Genomic DNA, 14883 nt, shown 5'->3' with positions numbered 1-14883 from the left:
AAGGCTCTGGGAATACAAGAATTCTTTAAAAATTAAACTGAAAAATTCTTAAAGTAAATCTTATACCTGATTTTAAAAAAATCTCTCTTTGAGAGCCAGTTATTTCACAGCCCAAGTGTTTGGAAGTCTTGACTTGTCAGGTAGCCTATAGGAGATCCTTTTCTTTTGGTTCCTCTGTGAGATGGTTTTCCCAGGATCATCTGGCAATATTGCACCATCTTGCTCAACTGGTATCCTCATTTGCTCCATGTTCCCCTGAAATGGCGCTCCTGCTGCAGCCCGTGGTGTGACGGGCAGGTGTGGGCAGTGACCAAGTTTATTCCCTGTGTCTGGACGCGGTGAGGAAAGGGCAGGGGTCAGTGTGCGCCTGCTCAGTTTGCTCCTGTTAAATGTCAAGTGCTGAAGCAGTCTCGGAGGGAAGATGTTAAACGTGTAGCTACCAAATAACAGCGCCAGCGTACAGTTGGCTTTTTCTGCGTGAAGTTGGACTTGGCTCGCATCAAAAAGAGAACTCACCCTTGCATTTGGAAGTGCTATGAGCTTTTAGAATAAGGATTTGTGAACTATCTTCTTTCACTGAGTAGCATTTGCATTTAATGACATTAAGAAAGGCTTTTTTATTTACATAGGCTGCTTGAGATTTGTTCGGTTTGTGTTTTTATTTTCTAGAAAATTTAATTCGGTCAGATGGTAACAGAATTAACTACATAGCAACACTGTAATTTTTTTATGCCCTCTATTTCAGATTTCACTTCTTATTGCTGTTTGAATTTTCTTTAATCTAAATGTTTTTGTAATTTTTTATCTAAAATATTAGATCTACCCAGTGCATTTCATTGCTTCCAAATTCCTAACAGATTCTTTAAGAACATCTACTGTGTCTCATTTGGCAGACAAATAATACCTGCTGGACCATCTGTATTTGTGTACAATTATTCCACCCAAGTACACAAGACTTCCTTTCTCACCATTTAGAATGAGAACTATTTGTACTGTTGAATAGATTAATTTTTATTTTGTGGCCTGTTGTCCATGACCCGGATTTGAGTTATAAACCTGTCATGTGTCAGGACTCATTATCCACTGATTGCATAAGCTATTGTTACCGGGATAAATTTAGAATTCATCTGAAAATCACAATTAATCATTTGACCAGCTCTACAAATGAGGTCGGCCAACATCTACTGCCTCTAAGTTCAAGTTTGCTGCCAGAGTATCTTGAGATTCAGCTGCCTTTATTTGTTTTATAACCAGAAAATCTCATTTCAGATTCAAATTACTTCATATAGTTAGCTCCCTAACTCAAGTGTGTTGGCATGTCTTTTAAAGACTAACTTTATTCTAAATATGTGCATAGAAAATAAAGTAGCAAGAATTGAAATAATTACTATTTATATCTTCGTTTGTTTTCTCAAAAAAGCAGGATTTTATACTTAGATATTGCTTTCAAGATAATTGAACTGACTCCTAAATGTTTTTTTCTAAAATGTTTTTGTTTTTTTCAAGTCAAATAATGCTTCAGGACAATTTCCATCTGGTGGTAATAGTTCTGTTTATTCTGGAACATCTTGGTTTATATTATGCCTCTGTGTCACAAAATCTATTGAAATCATGCAAAACACTGATTTCTCTGCCAAAGTCAATGAAATTACTACTTGTTGAAGAAAACAGTAAACAACAGAACTTCATAATGATGTCATTAACACATCCTTTGTCAACAGTTGGGAAATCTGGAACCTTCAAGAAAAATAAAGAAGAAAAAAAAAAAGAAATGCACCCAGCTCAGTTGTAGAATTAATTATGTATGAACTTCTAATGAGATTTGGTTAGCAATGTAAATAATTTTTATAGCAGCATTGGCTGCACAGCACCATAGCAGAATTAGTTCAGCGTGTAGAGCGGATGTTGCATTTTATCCATCCATCAGATAACGTGACACATTTTAAAGCTTCCTTAATTTTCAGACTCAGTGTGCTGCAACAGGCCCTGAGAAACCTGGAGCTGGTATATAGCTCTGGGTTGATCTTGTGTCTCATTCAGGGTGGTGCAGTATATTTGGGAGTTCCCAAGGGATTTTGTCCAATCCTGCATTTTCTGCTAGAAGCCAAATTCTCCTGCTCTTTTTGTTCAGAAAACTCCTAGGATGTTTTTCTGAAAGGGAATTCCCTTCCTTTTTGTTTCAGTGGGACATCTGATGTCTTTTATGTAGGACAGCATTTTGGGGGGATTTTTTATTAATTTAGCCTTTGTGCAGGGAGAAATCCCTAAGGTAGCTGGGATAATGGTATTTCCCACCTCTCAGCTGCCTGTTCCTGTCCCCAAACTACCTCTTGTTTTGTGCCAGCATAAGCTTTTTCACATCGATTTGGTACAAAAAAATATAACCTATTCATTAGGTTACTTTTTGTCCTGATCTGTTCAAATGTGAGACAAAACTGCAGAGAACAGTGCAGCTGTGGATAGAGTATGTTTGTTTAACTGGTAGTGCCACCCAAGCAGCACATAGAGCACGAGAAAACACAGCAATTGACTGAACTACCGACGGACAGATGTTGTCTGAAAGTGGCATGATATGGTCCAGACTGAATTTACCAGGTTAGTTCTCATAGGTTGCTGTCAGAAAATGAAGGGATAGGGTGTGTTGATTTCTAGATTTATCAAAAAGTAAATTAATAGTAGCACTAGAGATGTGTGCTTTACCATAAGATACAGCTCACATGTAGTAGTAAATACTGGGCTTTAGTGAAACTAATGTATATTGATGGATGCTACTGATGCCCACACCAACCTTAAGTGGTCTAGTTGAAGAAGAGAATATGTTTTACCTCCTTTTCTCCATGCTTTCCACTTTAAATCAATGCTTATGGCATTCTTAATATGTTCCCTTCATCCAAGAAATCCTATTTGGTTTCACAGACGACAAACATAAATTAATAAAGATTTATTATATTAAGAATAACCTCCTTATCCTGAAAAAGGTTAATTTCCACAGTGTGCACTATCACAACATGCCACTAGATGGTACAACAGGATTCTGTCTGCACAGTTCTGCAGCCACTTAGCACTCTCAGATAAAACCCTTCCAGTAAAGCAATTAAATTAATTCTGGCTGAAGATTCCTAAGTCTACAGTGTAATTTAGAATTTTTATTCCAAGTGCATACATCATATTCTTTGTCCTTTACAGTTAATTGTTATGTTCCAGCACTCTGTCTTCAGCAATGACTTTCCAAGGTGTATTTACAGAACAAGGCACATTTCAGCATACTGTACAGGGGAGCTCCCACAGCTACCTAGTTAACACCTACAAAGTGATGAGCTACGAAAATTAAGCCACGGGATTCGTTTGTAGATTGTGATCCCCCATGGAAACCACACTGCCTGGGAGGCAAGAGCAGCTACAAGGAAGTTCTGCTCCGAAGCATCTGCCAGAGGAGATACTGCCCCTCTGGGAAGGGCTGCCAAACCTCCTGCCCTTCGGAAATGTACATGGAAAACGGGGGCAGGGGGCATGACTGCCTGCCCTTCGGTGGCTTCCATGGGGATCAAGGAGAATAACAAGATTTTTTACACATGCAGCAATAGAAAATTAACATTCAAGGCAGCAATAAGCAATGTAAGTCTTCAGAAGTAACTAAGCTGCTATGAGTAAATGAAATAAAGGTGGTGTAAAATGCTTGAAACTTATTTTAAAAAATGTGACACAGTGTCTCAGAAAATCTAACTTGTATTAACCACAGAATTTAAAACCTGCTGGGATATGATAGATGAATGGCACATACAATGAAAAGATGTCTCAAGGACTTGTAGCAAAAGACAACATTAAACAAGGATTTTGAAGTCTTGGAGAAAAGACAAAGGGGTGCCACAGATGTCAGGGAAAGGAACAATATAACTTAGTATTGTTATTAGAGAGCCAAAAGATAAATAAATGGGATAATAATATACTAACAGGTCAAAAGAGAAAAGACTAAAAACAGCAGAATATATAAGCAAATAAAATTATGCAAAGATACTGGAAAACAGACAGATGGCCAACAAAATGGACAGGACCTACCTAGAGACATCTATTTGGCAGATGAGATTTATTGAATTTGTGAGGAAGAAAAGCACTTTCCCCACCTGGAGTTTCCAAGTTACAGCAGGCCTGTTGCATAGACAGTACCGTGGGCAGAGCGGTCCTGTGCAATGGTGTCTCCCCTGGCAGATAAGTGTTAACTTCATCATCCACTCCTGCTTTATCTATAAACACAGAGCCCAGGACTTCCCTGAATTAATCCTTATTTGGATTGTGTAGGGGATTAGGATGGGAAAAGGACGTTTTTTCCACTGCTATCACAAACAACAATATCACAAGTATTGTGACTCCTTCTTAAAAAAACTTCGAGTGTTTGCCTTCTGCTGGAAGACATTTCAAAATTTCATACTTACACTTGATGTCCAGCATAAATGATATTCCTTGTTAATATGCAGCAGTCCCTGTAGTAAAACAGTCTTTTAATATAAATCTCTGCCTTCACTGTGTCTGTTCCTTGGTGTACTTCAAGCCAGCAGCAATACCTTCAGAAACCCTTCGTTTTGCTAAGCTAAACAACCCGAGTTTCTTCAGTCTAAGCAAATGAGCTTGAGCTCTCCATGACCCTTAATCACCCAGGTAGTTGAAATTAGTCTTCCCAAGCATTAGTAAAGGAGCCTGCGGCACAGTGCTCCAGAGGAAGCTCGCTCCCTCCTGGCACAGGGGTGCTGGCGCTTTGCTGTCTCTGCTGGGGACAGATCCCCAGGACAGCCAGGGATCCCGCTGTTCTCCCCCACATCCTCCCCAGACACCATGAGAGCAACTATATAACCCACACTTTTGTCCTCCTTTTTATTTTCCAAAGAATGTGACTGAGTATACTGAGAAACTATTTCTGTTTACTCAGTAATAATACCCATTTTTAGTTTAAGAGCGGCCAGTTACCTAGTTTCTAATTAAACCAGTGTTTCACATCGGTTCTATATCCTTCTAGAGTCATCAAGTAGCAGGTCTTGCAGAACTTGGAAGTACATTACAGTACCAATAAATATCAGCCCAGTCTTTTGATCATCACTGATTAAGCATCGGCTAATCAGCAAAAACTAACTCCCAAATGACCACACATCTTGAGATTAACTATATTGTTCTAATTTAATGCTCTATCAAGAGGGTTCTGCATCAGTCACCCCATCATTTTTCTTAGGAATAGTGATAAATGGATAGGCCTATATTGCCACGACATCAGACATCTGGCTCTTGACCAGAGTTTCAGAGATGACCAGCAATCATTGTCTGTATCATGAGAGCTCCTTTATCAGCCCCGTCCAAACTGCGGTTGCTCAGTACTGACAACTGATATAAAAGCTCTAGCAGATGTGACTCAACACTCCCCTGAGCCCTGCTGGAGTGGAAAGGATTTGTTATTAATTAGCATATTAATAGCTTCCTGCCTTTTTTTTTTCCCCTCAAATACAGAATATAATATTAGTAATTTCTGCCTTCTTATTTTCTTTTTTTTTTTTTCAGTTGATTCCATCATTTCTGTCTGTTCACTTTGGTGTAATCTCTTTTCTTCCTCCTTTGTTTCAAAAATGGATTGCTGTTGCCTGCAAGTCTGCAGACCATATATTGGTCCTTCAGTCCATTTGCTTTCTTATCACTTTTCCGCAATAGGCTGCCTTCTAATTGATATTCATTATTGCCAACTTCTCCTTTCTCCCATTTGTTATATAATTTTTATACTTCTGTCACTTTCTCTCTAAGCCAAACTGATTTTCCAAGCAAAATAACCCTTTTTTTCTGTAGTGGGCTTTTTCAATGCTCTTGAACAGTGTACAGGCTACCTGCTTAAATTCTTCCTTGCAAAGATTTGATATAGAATCTGATTTCAGAGTATGAAGTTGGCCCTGTGGAAGTACTATCTTTATTTAAAGCGTTTGATTTTGAATGCAATCCACTAGTAAAAATGTTCCAAAACACTTTTAACCCCAGCAGAGAGATAAGTTATATGGAATGAAAATTAAGAAGAGCCTTTTCCAATTTTGAATTAATGAGCCCACAGCTAGTACATTATATATAGGCCAGAGTACATCCATACCAGATATCTGACACCTGAAAAGACTTGGGGTGGAAGGGGAGGAATATCAGTCAGGGGCTGAGAGTGTAAGTAACTGACAAGAGGAAAATGAGAGGAATCTGACAAGGACCTATATGTATTTTTAGGGAGATACATTGCTTATAGCCTTTAAGTAGAAGACAGGGAAGAGGGAAGGCAGAGAAAAAAATACTGAGACATATTGGATGGGGGGCAGGGAATTGCTTGGTTCATTTACACTGAACCAAGACGTTATATGTCACTTATATATGGAACAGTTTTGCTTGGGCATGGAGGATGTGGAGATGATAAGCAAACAGATATTCCAATTTTTATCTTGGTCTGTTTCCTTTTTTTATATTCCTGTTTTACTTCTTAAAGGCACTGGCTATTCAGGCAGCAAAGGTCATCAAGGTGGCTCAAACACTCAGCACTGCTTGTACGGATCATGGAGGTTTTTTGTGACATTCATGTAGTATATGGAGAGCAGGATGCATAAATAGTCTCCTATAGGCTACATTTTCCCAGTTCAGCCATTGCTCATTTAATGTGAGGGAAATACCATTGAACTATGACAGATCCTTACAAGATCAGAGGGCATTTCACCTGCTTGAGGGCATCCAGCTGCTTTAGGAATACCACATGAAATACAGAAAAAGCACTGTCAGTCCACAGACACTCCTCCATTGGAATTTGGTCCTACAAGACCTGCAAAGTGCAAACTAAAGTCAATTTTAGTTGTGCCATTGCAATATCCCCATAAGAAAGACCTTAGGAGACTAGAGTAGCTCTCTATAGTCTTGTTCCCTAATTTGAACTCACTGTTCAACTCCATTGACTTCAATGGGAATTAATTTTAGCATCGAAAATCACATTACAGTTCTCCCCTTGCAACTTCAGTCAATGACATATCTTATGAATACGAATTGTAAGTTCATTATTATTAATGAAATAACTAGTTCTATTGTCTTAGATCTTATCTTGGACAGCCTTTGCTGGAATGATGAGGAATCTGGAGCATCTTTCTTAGGAAAGACTGAGAGCTGGGTCTGTTCAGCCTGGGCAAGAGAAGTCTGAGAGGGGATCTTATTTATGCTTATAAATATCTCAAGGGTGGGTGCCAAGAGGAAGGGACCAGACTCTTTTCAGTGGTGCCCAATGCTAGGATGAGGGGCAACAAGCACAGACTGAAGCACAGGAGGTTCCATCTGCATATGAGGAGAAACTTCTTTACTCTGAGGGTGCCAGAGCCCTGGAATAGGCACAGTGAGATTTTGGAGTCTCCTTCTCTGGAGACATTCAAACCCACCTGGACACATTCTTGTGCAATCTGCTCTGGGTGAACCCGCTTTAGCAGGTGGGTTGGACTAGATGATCTCCAGAGGTCCCTTCTGACCCCAACCATTCTGTGAAAGCGCAGGATGACAGCTCAGGCAGACAGCTCTGTCCCTCCAGCACTAAAGGGCTGCTGGTGCTGTAGAACAACACTTTTGCAGGAGCTGGAACTTTCTCAGGTCTGTATCCAATACCATGCCAGATCCCACAGAGGAGGTCCAGTCCCTCACAGACCTTGTCAACTTCTTTTGCAAATGCAGACTGGTGATTTAGGCCCCTTTTACTCTGGGGGCTCCCACTCCTGTGACACTCTGCTGTGATTTCTAACAGTACAAAGTGTTTTACTAGTCTGCTGCAAGGAGTGGCTGATCTCTTTTGTGCTTTGAAAGCCTGCATACATCTGAGAGCATTCTACGCCCATGACAGAATTAAGACAATGCAACATTTTAAAAATTAAATTCAACATATGCTTGATGACATCTGTACACTCTGCTAGAGCGCTGGGAGGCTTGGCACCTTGCTCCCAGCTCCCCAAGTGCTTGCAGAATGGCCTTTGCCAAGGAGAGCTTCCCAGGTAGCCCTTGCCAGACAGGTGCTCTCACCCTTCACTGCACTCTGCACCAGGTGTGTTATATACCCACAAACACATAGCCTTGGATACTTCAAATAGACAGGCAAACTAGTCATTATTAATTTCTAATTAATTAGTTACTAATCTGTAAGTTGATTTTAACAGCAACCTCATACATTAATAGCCACTGTAATAGTGATGCTGGCAAGCCTACAGTTACAGTAGATTTAAAAGACATTTACAGATACTGGAATTAATAGTATAAGTCATATTAATTCATTATATTTTGAGGTATCAACAACACAATTTTCATGTAATAAAGGAGACTATTCTATTAATTTTAAAAGTTCATATAACCCTCAAGGACAGGCACATCAGAATTTGACAAGTGGGGATTGACCCTATTTTGTGTGTGCAGTCTATGTTATGCTCACAAGCATCAATGAGAACAAAGCAGAAGTCACCAGCCAGGAAGGAGGCTGCCAGGCTGGGCACAAGCTGGATTTGCAATGTAGCAGTGAAAGAAAGGAAAGAGCCATCCTTTCCACAGCTTTAAACTTGGACTGCCTCCAGGAACCTGTAGCAGCAGGTAGATCTCAGCTCCTCTCTTGCTCTTTGTGCAGAAAGCTGGGGTTGAAAACCTGCCTTGAACAGAGAAGCAAACTGTGTGAGAACGTCTCACCCTGCTGCCAGTGTTTTGCAGCACTGCAGCCCCAGGCCAGCTCAAAGACTGTTACCATTCTCACATGTGTTCTCCAACCTGGAAACCTCCTCATATATTTCTACCCATAGAGCACCTCACTTTGTAAGCTCCCCACACCTGTATGAGGGACTTTTCATCACTACCCTCCAGAAACCACCTGGATTGCTTGTGACCTGTCATGTTGCCCTTCCAGTAGGTACTTAAAGTTCCCCTTGAGGAACAGGACCACTTTCTGGTTATCTAAAGAATGTCTCCTCTACTTCTTGATCAGGTAGTTTGCAGCAGACAGCCACATTACCATCACCCATGTTGGTCTGTCCTCTCTCTAATCCTAGCCCACAAACTCTCAGCTGGCTCATCATCCATTTCCCTGGCCCACAGACAAGGTCCTCCATAGCAGTGGCACCCACCCCACACACCTGGGCTCTCCCTTCCCATAGGGCCCAGCCTCTGATTTTGGGCTGAAGTACCCTAGTGTGAAGTAACTATGGGTGGGACCAATCCCAGCATGAGGTTTACAGAGGTGGGGCCATCCCCAATGTGATATGATGGGTGTGGAGGGGTGTGGCAGGGAGGAGCAAGGTGGGGGGCTTATAGGGAGGTGTCTGTGGAAGGCTGCACCTGTGGGCTGGTGGTGGTGTGGGTCTCTGCAGGCTGCTCTGGTGGCTCCCAGGATGGCTCCATTGAGGGTGGACTTTGGCTTGCTCATGGAGCCCTTGGGTTTCATTAAGGTCCTTGAGTGGGTGAGTAGGGCTGGGAAGGCCTTGTTCTCCTTGTGGGGCTGTTTCTTCTTCTTTCCCAGGCCTGGTGTTGTTCCTGTGTCCTGGATGGGTAGGGCTGAAGAGGTGCGTGCTTGTGGGCTGCCCACTCCCTGCCTCATGTCACTGGTGGTAGATGGTCAATGCAGAGCTGCTCTTCAGCCAGGTCCTCTGGCTGGGAAGAAAGAAAATAGTCCTGTAGATACATAATATCTATGTATTCATTACAGATTTTGTTGAGTAGCTTGTGCTGCTGTGTGTTCTGTTTAGGATTTTGTTAGAGCCCAAAGGAAAAACAAGAGCTACTCATAGAGTCAAGTTGATGTGTGATACTCTGAGCGTGTATCTTCTAGCTACTCTAAGTATACTGTTGTGGATGTCTGAGACTCTGAAAAGTGCTTCCTTTACTAACTGCGAGAGGTGCTGTGATGGCTTTTAGCATTACAAACAGACAAAATGCTTTTAAATTGGCATTTGTTAGTGGTGTTGCTCATGTATTTGGCATTACAGAAACGCAATACTTTCATTACCTCTTGATGTCGCTTTATGCTTTCCCATTTATGAGTTAGTGCCTATTTCTTGCTTCCGTTAGCTGGTTCAGCTAAAGTGTTGAACTTGTTTCCTTTGAGCTCTGGTGGTGTGTACAAACATGTCTACATATCAATTCCTACAGATTTTTTCCATCTTTGCTTTTGCCACGTGTGGAGGCTTTCAAGGCGAAACTACCCTCCTAGTTTCCTGCAAAGGTGTGGCAAACAAAACAATTACAGCTGCTTTTGCTTATCCATTCAGGTGAGTATTAGCTCTTCTCTTGTCACTAATTATTTCTTATTCATTTTTCTTCACAATCTGTCTCTCTATGAATATGTACTTACTGCATATATCTGAATGAACATGTGAAACTTCTAGCTTGCTCTGTAGTGGCAATAAACATTTAGTTGTAATTGTTCAAGGCATTGTTGTTGTCAGTGGCCTATAAAAAGAAGTAGGTAGAAAAGGCAATAGGCTGTATTACTGCTTTGTATCACTCTACCTTAGGCTCTGATCTAGCAGTGTATGAGCAGAAGGTAATTAATAAGCAAAACAATACAATTAATATTAACAGCCTATTTCATCATCAATTTGTAGTTGCTTTGGAGGTCCAGATTACTTTTGTTTTAAGACTGAATGGAAAATACTTTTCCATTTATTCAACTATGATGTTGGCAAGGCTGTTGAGTATGTGAAGACTATATACTCCACTGTAACTGTAGTGCTCTTGTAGAGGCAAGCTCCTTGCCTGGAGCATGAGGAGGAAAGCTTTGCCTTGGTTATCACAACTGCACAGTTACAAGTGCAGAGTTGGAGTTCTGTGTGTCTTCAGTAAGCATAGGTGTAAGTACAGAAGTTAGGCCAGGGCATAAAAACTGCTATAGAAGTCTGTAATTTGGTCACAAAACCCAGTGTTGTAACAGCACTTGGAGGGGAGACTAGAAATCTGAAATGATTCTGTGCTGGTCACAGGTTTTGTTGAACTTCTGTGCTTGAAGGATCAGTACTTGCTTTTTCTGTAGTACAACTCAGTGCCTTTCAAGTCCTGATCCCCCCTCATTTAACTACCAGTCTCCAAAATATTTTTAAGTCTGCTTCCAATTCAGAGTTTCTTTTTTCAGTTCCTCTAAACATAAGATTAATGATTCTTCTGAATTTTCTACAGTATATCTCAATGTAGGATGGAGAACAATCTTCAGAATCTTGACAAATCTTTGCATTGTATAACTGATATATTATGCAAATACGAATTGCCTTTTGGAGTAAACTTACACAACCACAATGCTGAAGAACTGTTATTGTGAAGCATAACTACATGAAGATTCCAGTGTATAGCAAAATCTAACTACATGAAAGACCTAATCTTTGCAGGTTGAATACTGTTGTATTTAGTGCACCAGACCCAAAACGCTGTGGTGGTACTTGGACTGACGTCTATCTCGTGGGCGACTTCTCCTCTTCTGTGCAGTTCTTTGTTACACTTGCAGTGTTGGCATTCCTCTACTGTATGGCTGCCCTTGTGGTATATATTGGATATAAGCACGTGTATCAGCAAAACAGCAAGTTTCCACTAACTGTAAGTAACACTAAGATAGGTAACGCTTTGCCCTTGAAACAGCAAAGATATGAGAATTACTGCTAACACAAGAATATCTGAAAAACTCATGAATATTCAGTAGTTACAAAAGCTGGTTGTACCATGAATGCAAATCACTCAGACTAGTCACTACAACACTCAAACAGAAAAAGGGACCTCAGGTTCTTGAACATCCATGGCATCATACCTTATGCAGCTATTGAAGCAAAGAGTAGAATAAAGTTTCACCTTCTCAGGTGAACAGTGTCTTCACTGCAACTTCTCCTTTGTACAAGGTATTTTAATTCTATACAATTATATGCAATGTACAATTGTTTGGTAGGTGGAACCTCCTCTGTTACTTTCTGGGAGTTTTCCCTGTGTAAAGCATGGGCATGCAGATGCAATTAGCAGAGAGAAATGGTTGTGTTGTAAATTTTGGTCACCTTAAATACCAAAGCCTTGCTCCTCAGAATGAGACACTTCAGAGCATACCCAGAAACAGACTTAGGGACCTTTCAAGCCAAATTTTAGCCTATCAGCCATACAGACTTAAATCCCCTGCACTCCTTCCCCCCTGTCACCCTCACTTGACTAAACATTGACTTAAATTTTTTATAACATAAGCACTAGGCATCTGATTTCTACAAACTAATTTCCTACAAAGGACAATATTGCTTATACTCGATAGATGCAAAAGGCATACACATTTTTGTAGCTGATTAGGCACACAGATTAACTTGTGTTGTAATTATAGCATTGTTAATGGCTAAATTTGCTTGTGATCATTAGCACTGATGCAGTTCTTTGGTGATATAGTTGATTCTGTCTCTGCCTTACTCTCCTATGTATGTTCATGCAAACTTTTTTTAACCTAACAATGTGTACTTCTCTTCCATAGGACTTGACTGTCACTGCCATAACAGCCTTTCTGTGGCTGGTTGGTACTTTTGCTTGGGCAAAGGCACTTGCTGACATCAAAATGTCCACAGGGGCCAGCGTTGTTCCAGGAATTGAAGCTTGCAAAGCACCAGGAACAACTTGTCGTTTTGCTTCTGTGACCAGCATGAAAACTCTGAACGTGTCTGTGGTATGTGTGTCTTCTGCCATACGGGTACAATAAATGTGTTAGAAAATAGCCAATGGCACCTGAGAGCCCTGTTCTATTGTTTGCATGTGTTGCTTTAAGATTGTTTCATGGTTTCAGTCATTCAGTCCCATTAATACTGTGGTAAAACACTTTTTTTTTTTCTTTAAAAGTAAACTTGTTTCCTTAAAGAAATGAAGAGAAACAACTTGCAGGATCTGTCTCTAGAGCTATTAGATGCAGTATTTCCAGACACAATTGAGTGCCCATGTTATTTCTGCCTGTAACAGAGAGCACCTTAAAATATGTTACTGAGCCACTCAAGTGGTTCATTGACTGATATAACTAAGGAGGAAACACTGTGCTAACTGCTCTACCTTTTGGTGCAGAACCTAGCTTTTTAATCAACTGTGAACATTTCTACACATCAAATTGAGGTTCCTTGTAATACAATGATATCAAGCTTGTGTTCATAGAAAAAGCTCTTCACAGCAGAGCAAATTAGGCTTATTGTATGATCTTTCTAGTGAGTCCTGCTTTTCAAAACTCTGGCTGTTTTTCATTAGCACAGTAATAATTAAGCAGGTGCTCTGGATGTGCATACACAGAGGTGCTAAGTGACCAAGAAGAATTTGTATAATCCCATCAAAGGACAGTGTAAATTGACTATCTGATTTCCAAAGAAGTCTGTTAAACCAGCTTGTAATATTCTCAAGCATGTGGAAATACGTTCTCCATACTAAAGGGATGCCAAAGATAGCAGTTGTTTCTGGCTTGCCTTGAAATCGTATTCTGTTGTGTTTTGGTCTGGCTTAAAAAAAAACACACTTTTTTTCTTTACCTACAGGTGTTTGGCTTGCTTAATATGCTTTTATGGGCAGGAAATGTTTGGTTTGTATACAAGGACACCAACCTGCACAACCGACCAAACAGAATTTCTCAAATTACAGGAGTATATTCGGCTCAAAGAGGAATATAAAAACAAGGTGACACTTTGAAGTACTTTCACTTTTACGTCACACTGCCAAGAGCATGGAGCCATTAGGATTTATTTCAATAATAACTGATAATACTTTGTACAAACTGCTGTTTTGTACTATGGTTTGATACAAGGTCTTAGATATTCCAATTGAAGTGTTTAATTATCTTGAAATACATCATGCCTTTCAAAGCTGTCCAGATTTTAATTACAGTTTTTGAAGAGCAAAATGTTGAGGTTATCTGTACCCTGACCCTTTCTGGTTGTTAAGTTAGCCTTACAGGAGGAATGAGTGAGAAGCAATTGCATCTGAGTTATTACTGCAACTTCTGTAGGTCTAACAAGGTTTGGCTGAAAAATGCAGTGTAAATGTGAAAATACAATTCAGTTTCTTCCTGTCACTGATACCTTGCAAAAGCCATCTGAGTAAAACTCTGTCGGAGTTGCTGACATCACATGTTGGTTTCCAGATATTCTATTCAGATTAGTGTATCAAATCTGCTGATGGGACATTATTCCTGTGTTTACTATGCCTCTCCTATGTAATGGCTCAGGACAATCTCTGAACTCATTTAGCAAAGACGAATGTATATATGTGCAATAAATTACTTAAATGCTTTAAAAAAAGTATGTAGAAATCAAAGCAGAGATATTTTAACTGTTAGTGTCTGGGCTTCTGTGGATTTTTTGAGGTGCGTGAACAGTGCTTGTGCGTGAAAGGATGTTGTTCAGCTTATTCAGTGGGAGCAGTATTTGATTCTTCTCATGTGGACCTCTTTAAGATATCTGGCTCCCTGTAGTGTTCAGCAAATGTTTGTTTTGATGAATCTAATAAACAATTGTTCAGATAATTTTTCATTTAAACTGTTTAGGATTAAAATGGACATAACAGTGAGTATATAGCACAGTGTGACAGAGCTACTGACTTTCTGAGAGTAAACTTCCAGTCCAAAGAGCATAATAAAGCGACTGTTGCTGAAAGAATGTGCCTTGAGTCCTTACTGCTCTAACAGAAATGCAAGCATAGTAGCTTTTTAGCTTTTGGGACATGGCTTTAGTTATCACTGACCTTGCTACCTGAATGAGTTATCTGTGCTACAGAAGGCTGGTTTTTGGTGTTACGTATGTTTGTTTTTTACACTGAAGACTTGAAGGTTTGGTAGAGGATGGTCCATCACCCCTGCAGACTAGAGCTGCCAGGTGCTGCCCTGCAGTTCCTTCTGTCAGCCCATGG

At 40.2% G+C, this 14883-nt stretch overlaps 1 protein-coding gene across 1 annotated transcript; it reads left to right on the top strand.

Annotated features, from left to right (window-relative positions):
- Positions 1 to 9392: 9392 nt before the first annotated feature.
- Positions 9393 to 13649, top strand: SYPL1 (synaptophysin like 1; the record flags this gene model as incomplete). The annotated part of the gene is made up of 5 exons (XM_080363317.1): positions 9393 to 9461; positions 10150 to 10268; positions 11379 to 11583; positions 12485 to 12673; positions 13518 to 13649. The coding sequence occupies 5 exons, from the start codon at positions 9393 to 9395 to the stop codon at positions 13647 to 13649; spliced, it is 714 nt and encodes a 237-aa protein (XP_080219443.1).
- Between the last annotated feature and the right edge of the window lie 1234 nt (positions 13650 to 14883).

This window comes from Nesoenas mayeri, assembly GCF_963082525.1.
Source record: "Nesoenas mayeri genome assembly, chromosome: 1".
Classification (NCBI taxonomy): domain Eukaryota; kingdom Metazoa; phylum Chordata; class Aves; order Columbiformes; family Columbidae; genus Nesoenas; species Nesoenas mayeri.
Note: the sequence above shows the minus strand (reverse complement) of the source record. Positions and strands in the feature narration are given on the sequence as shown.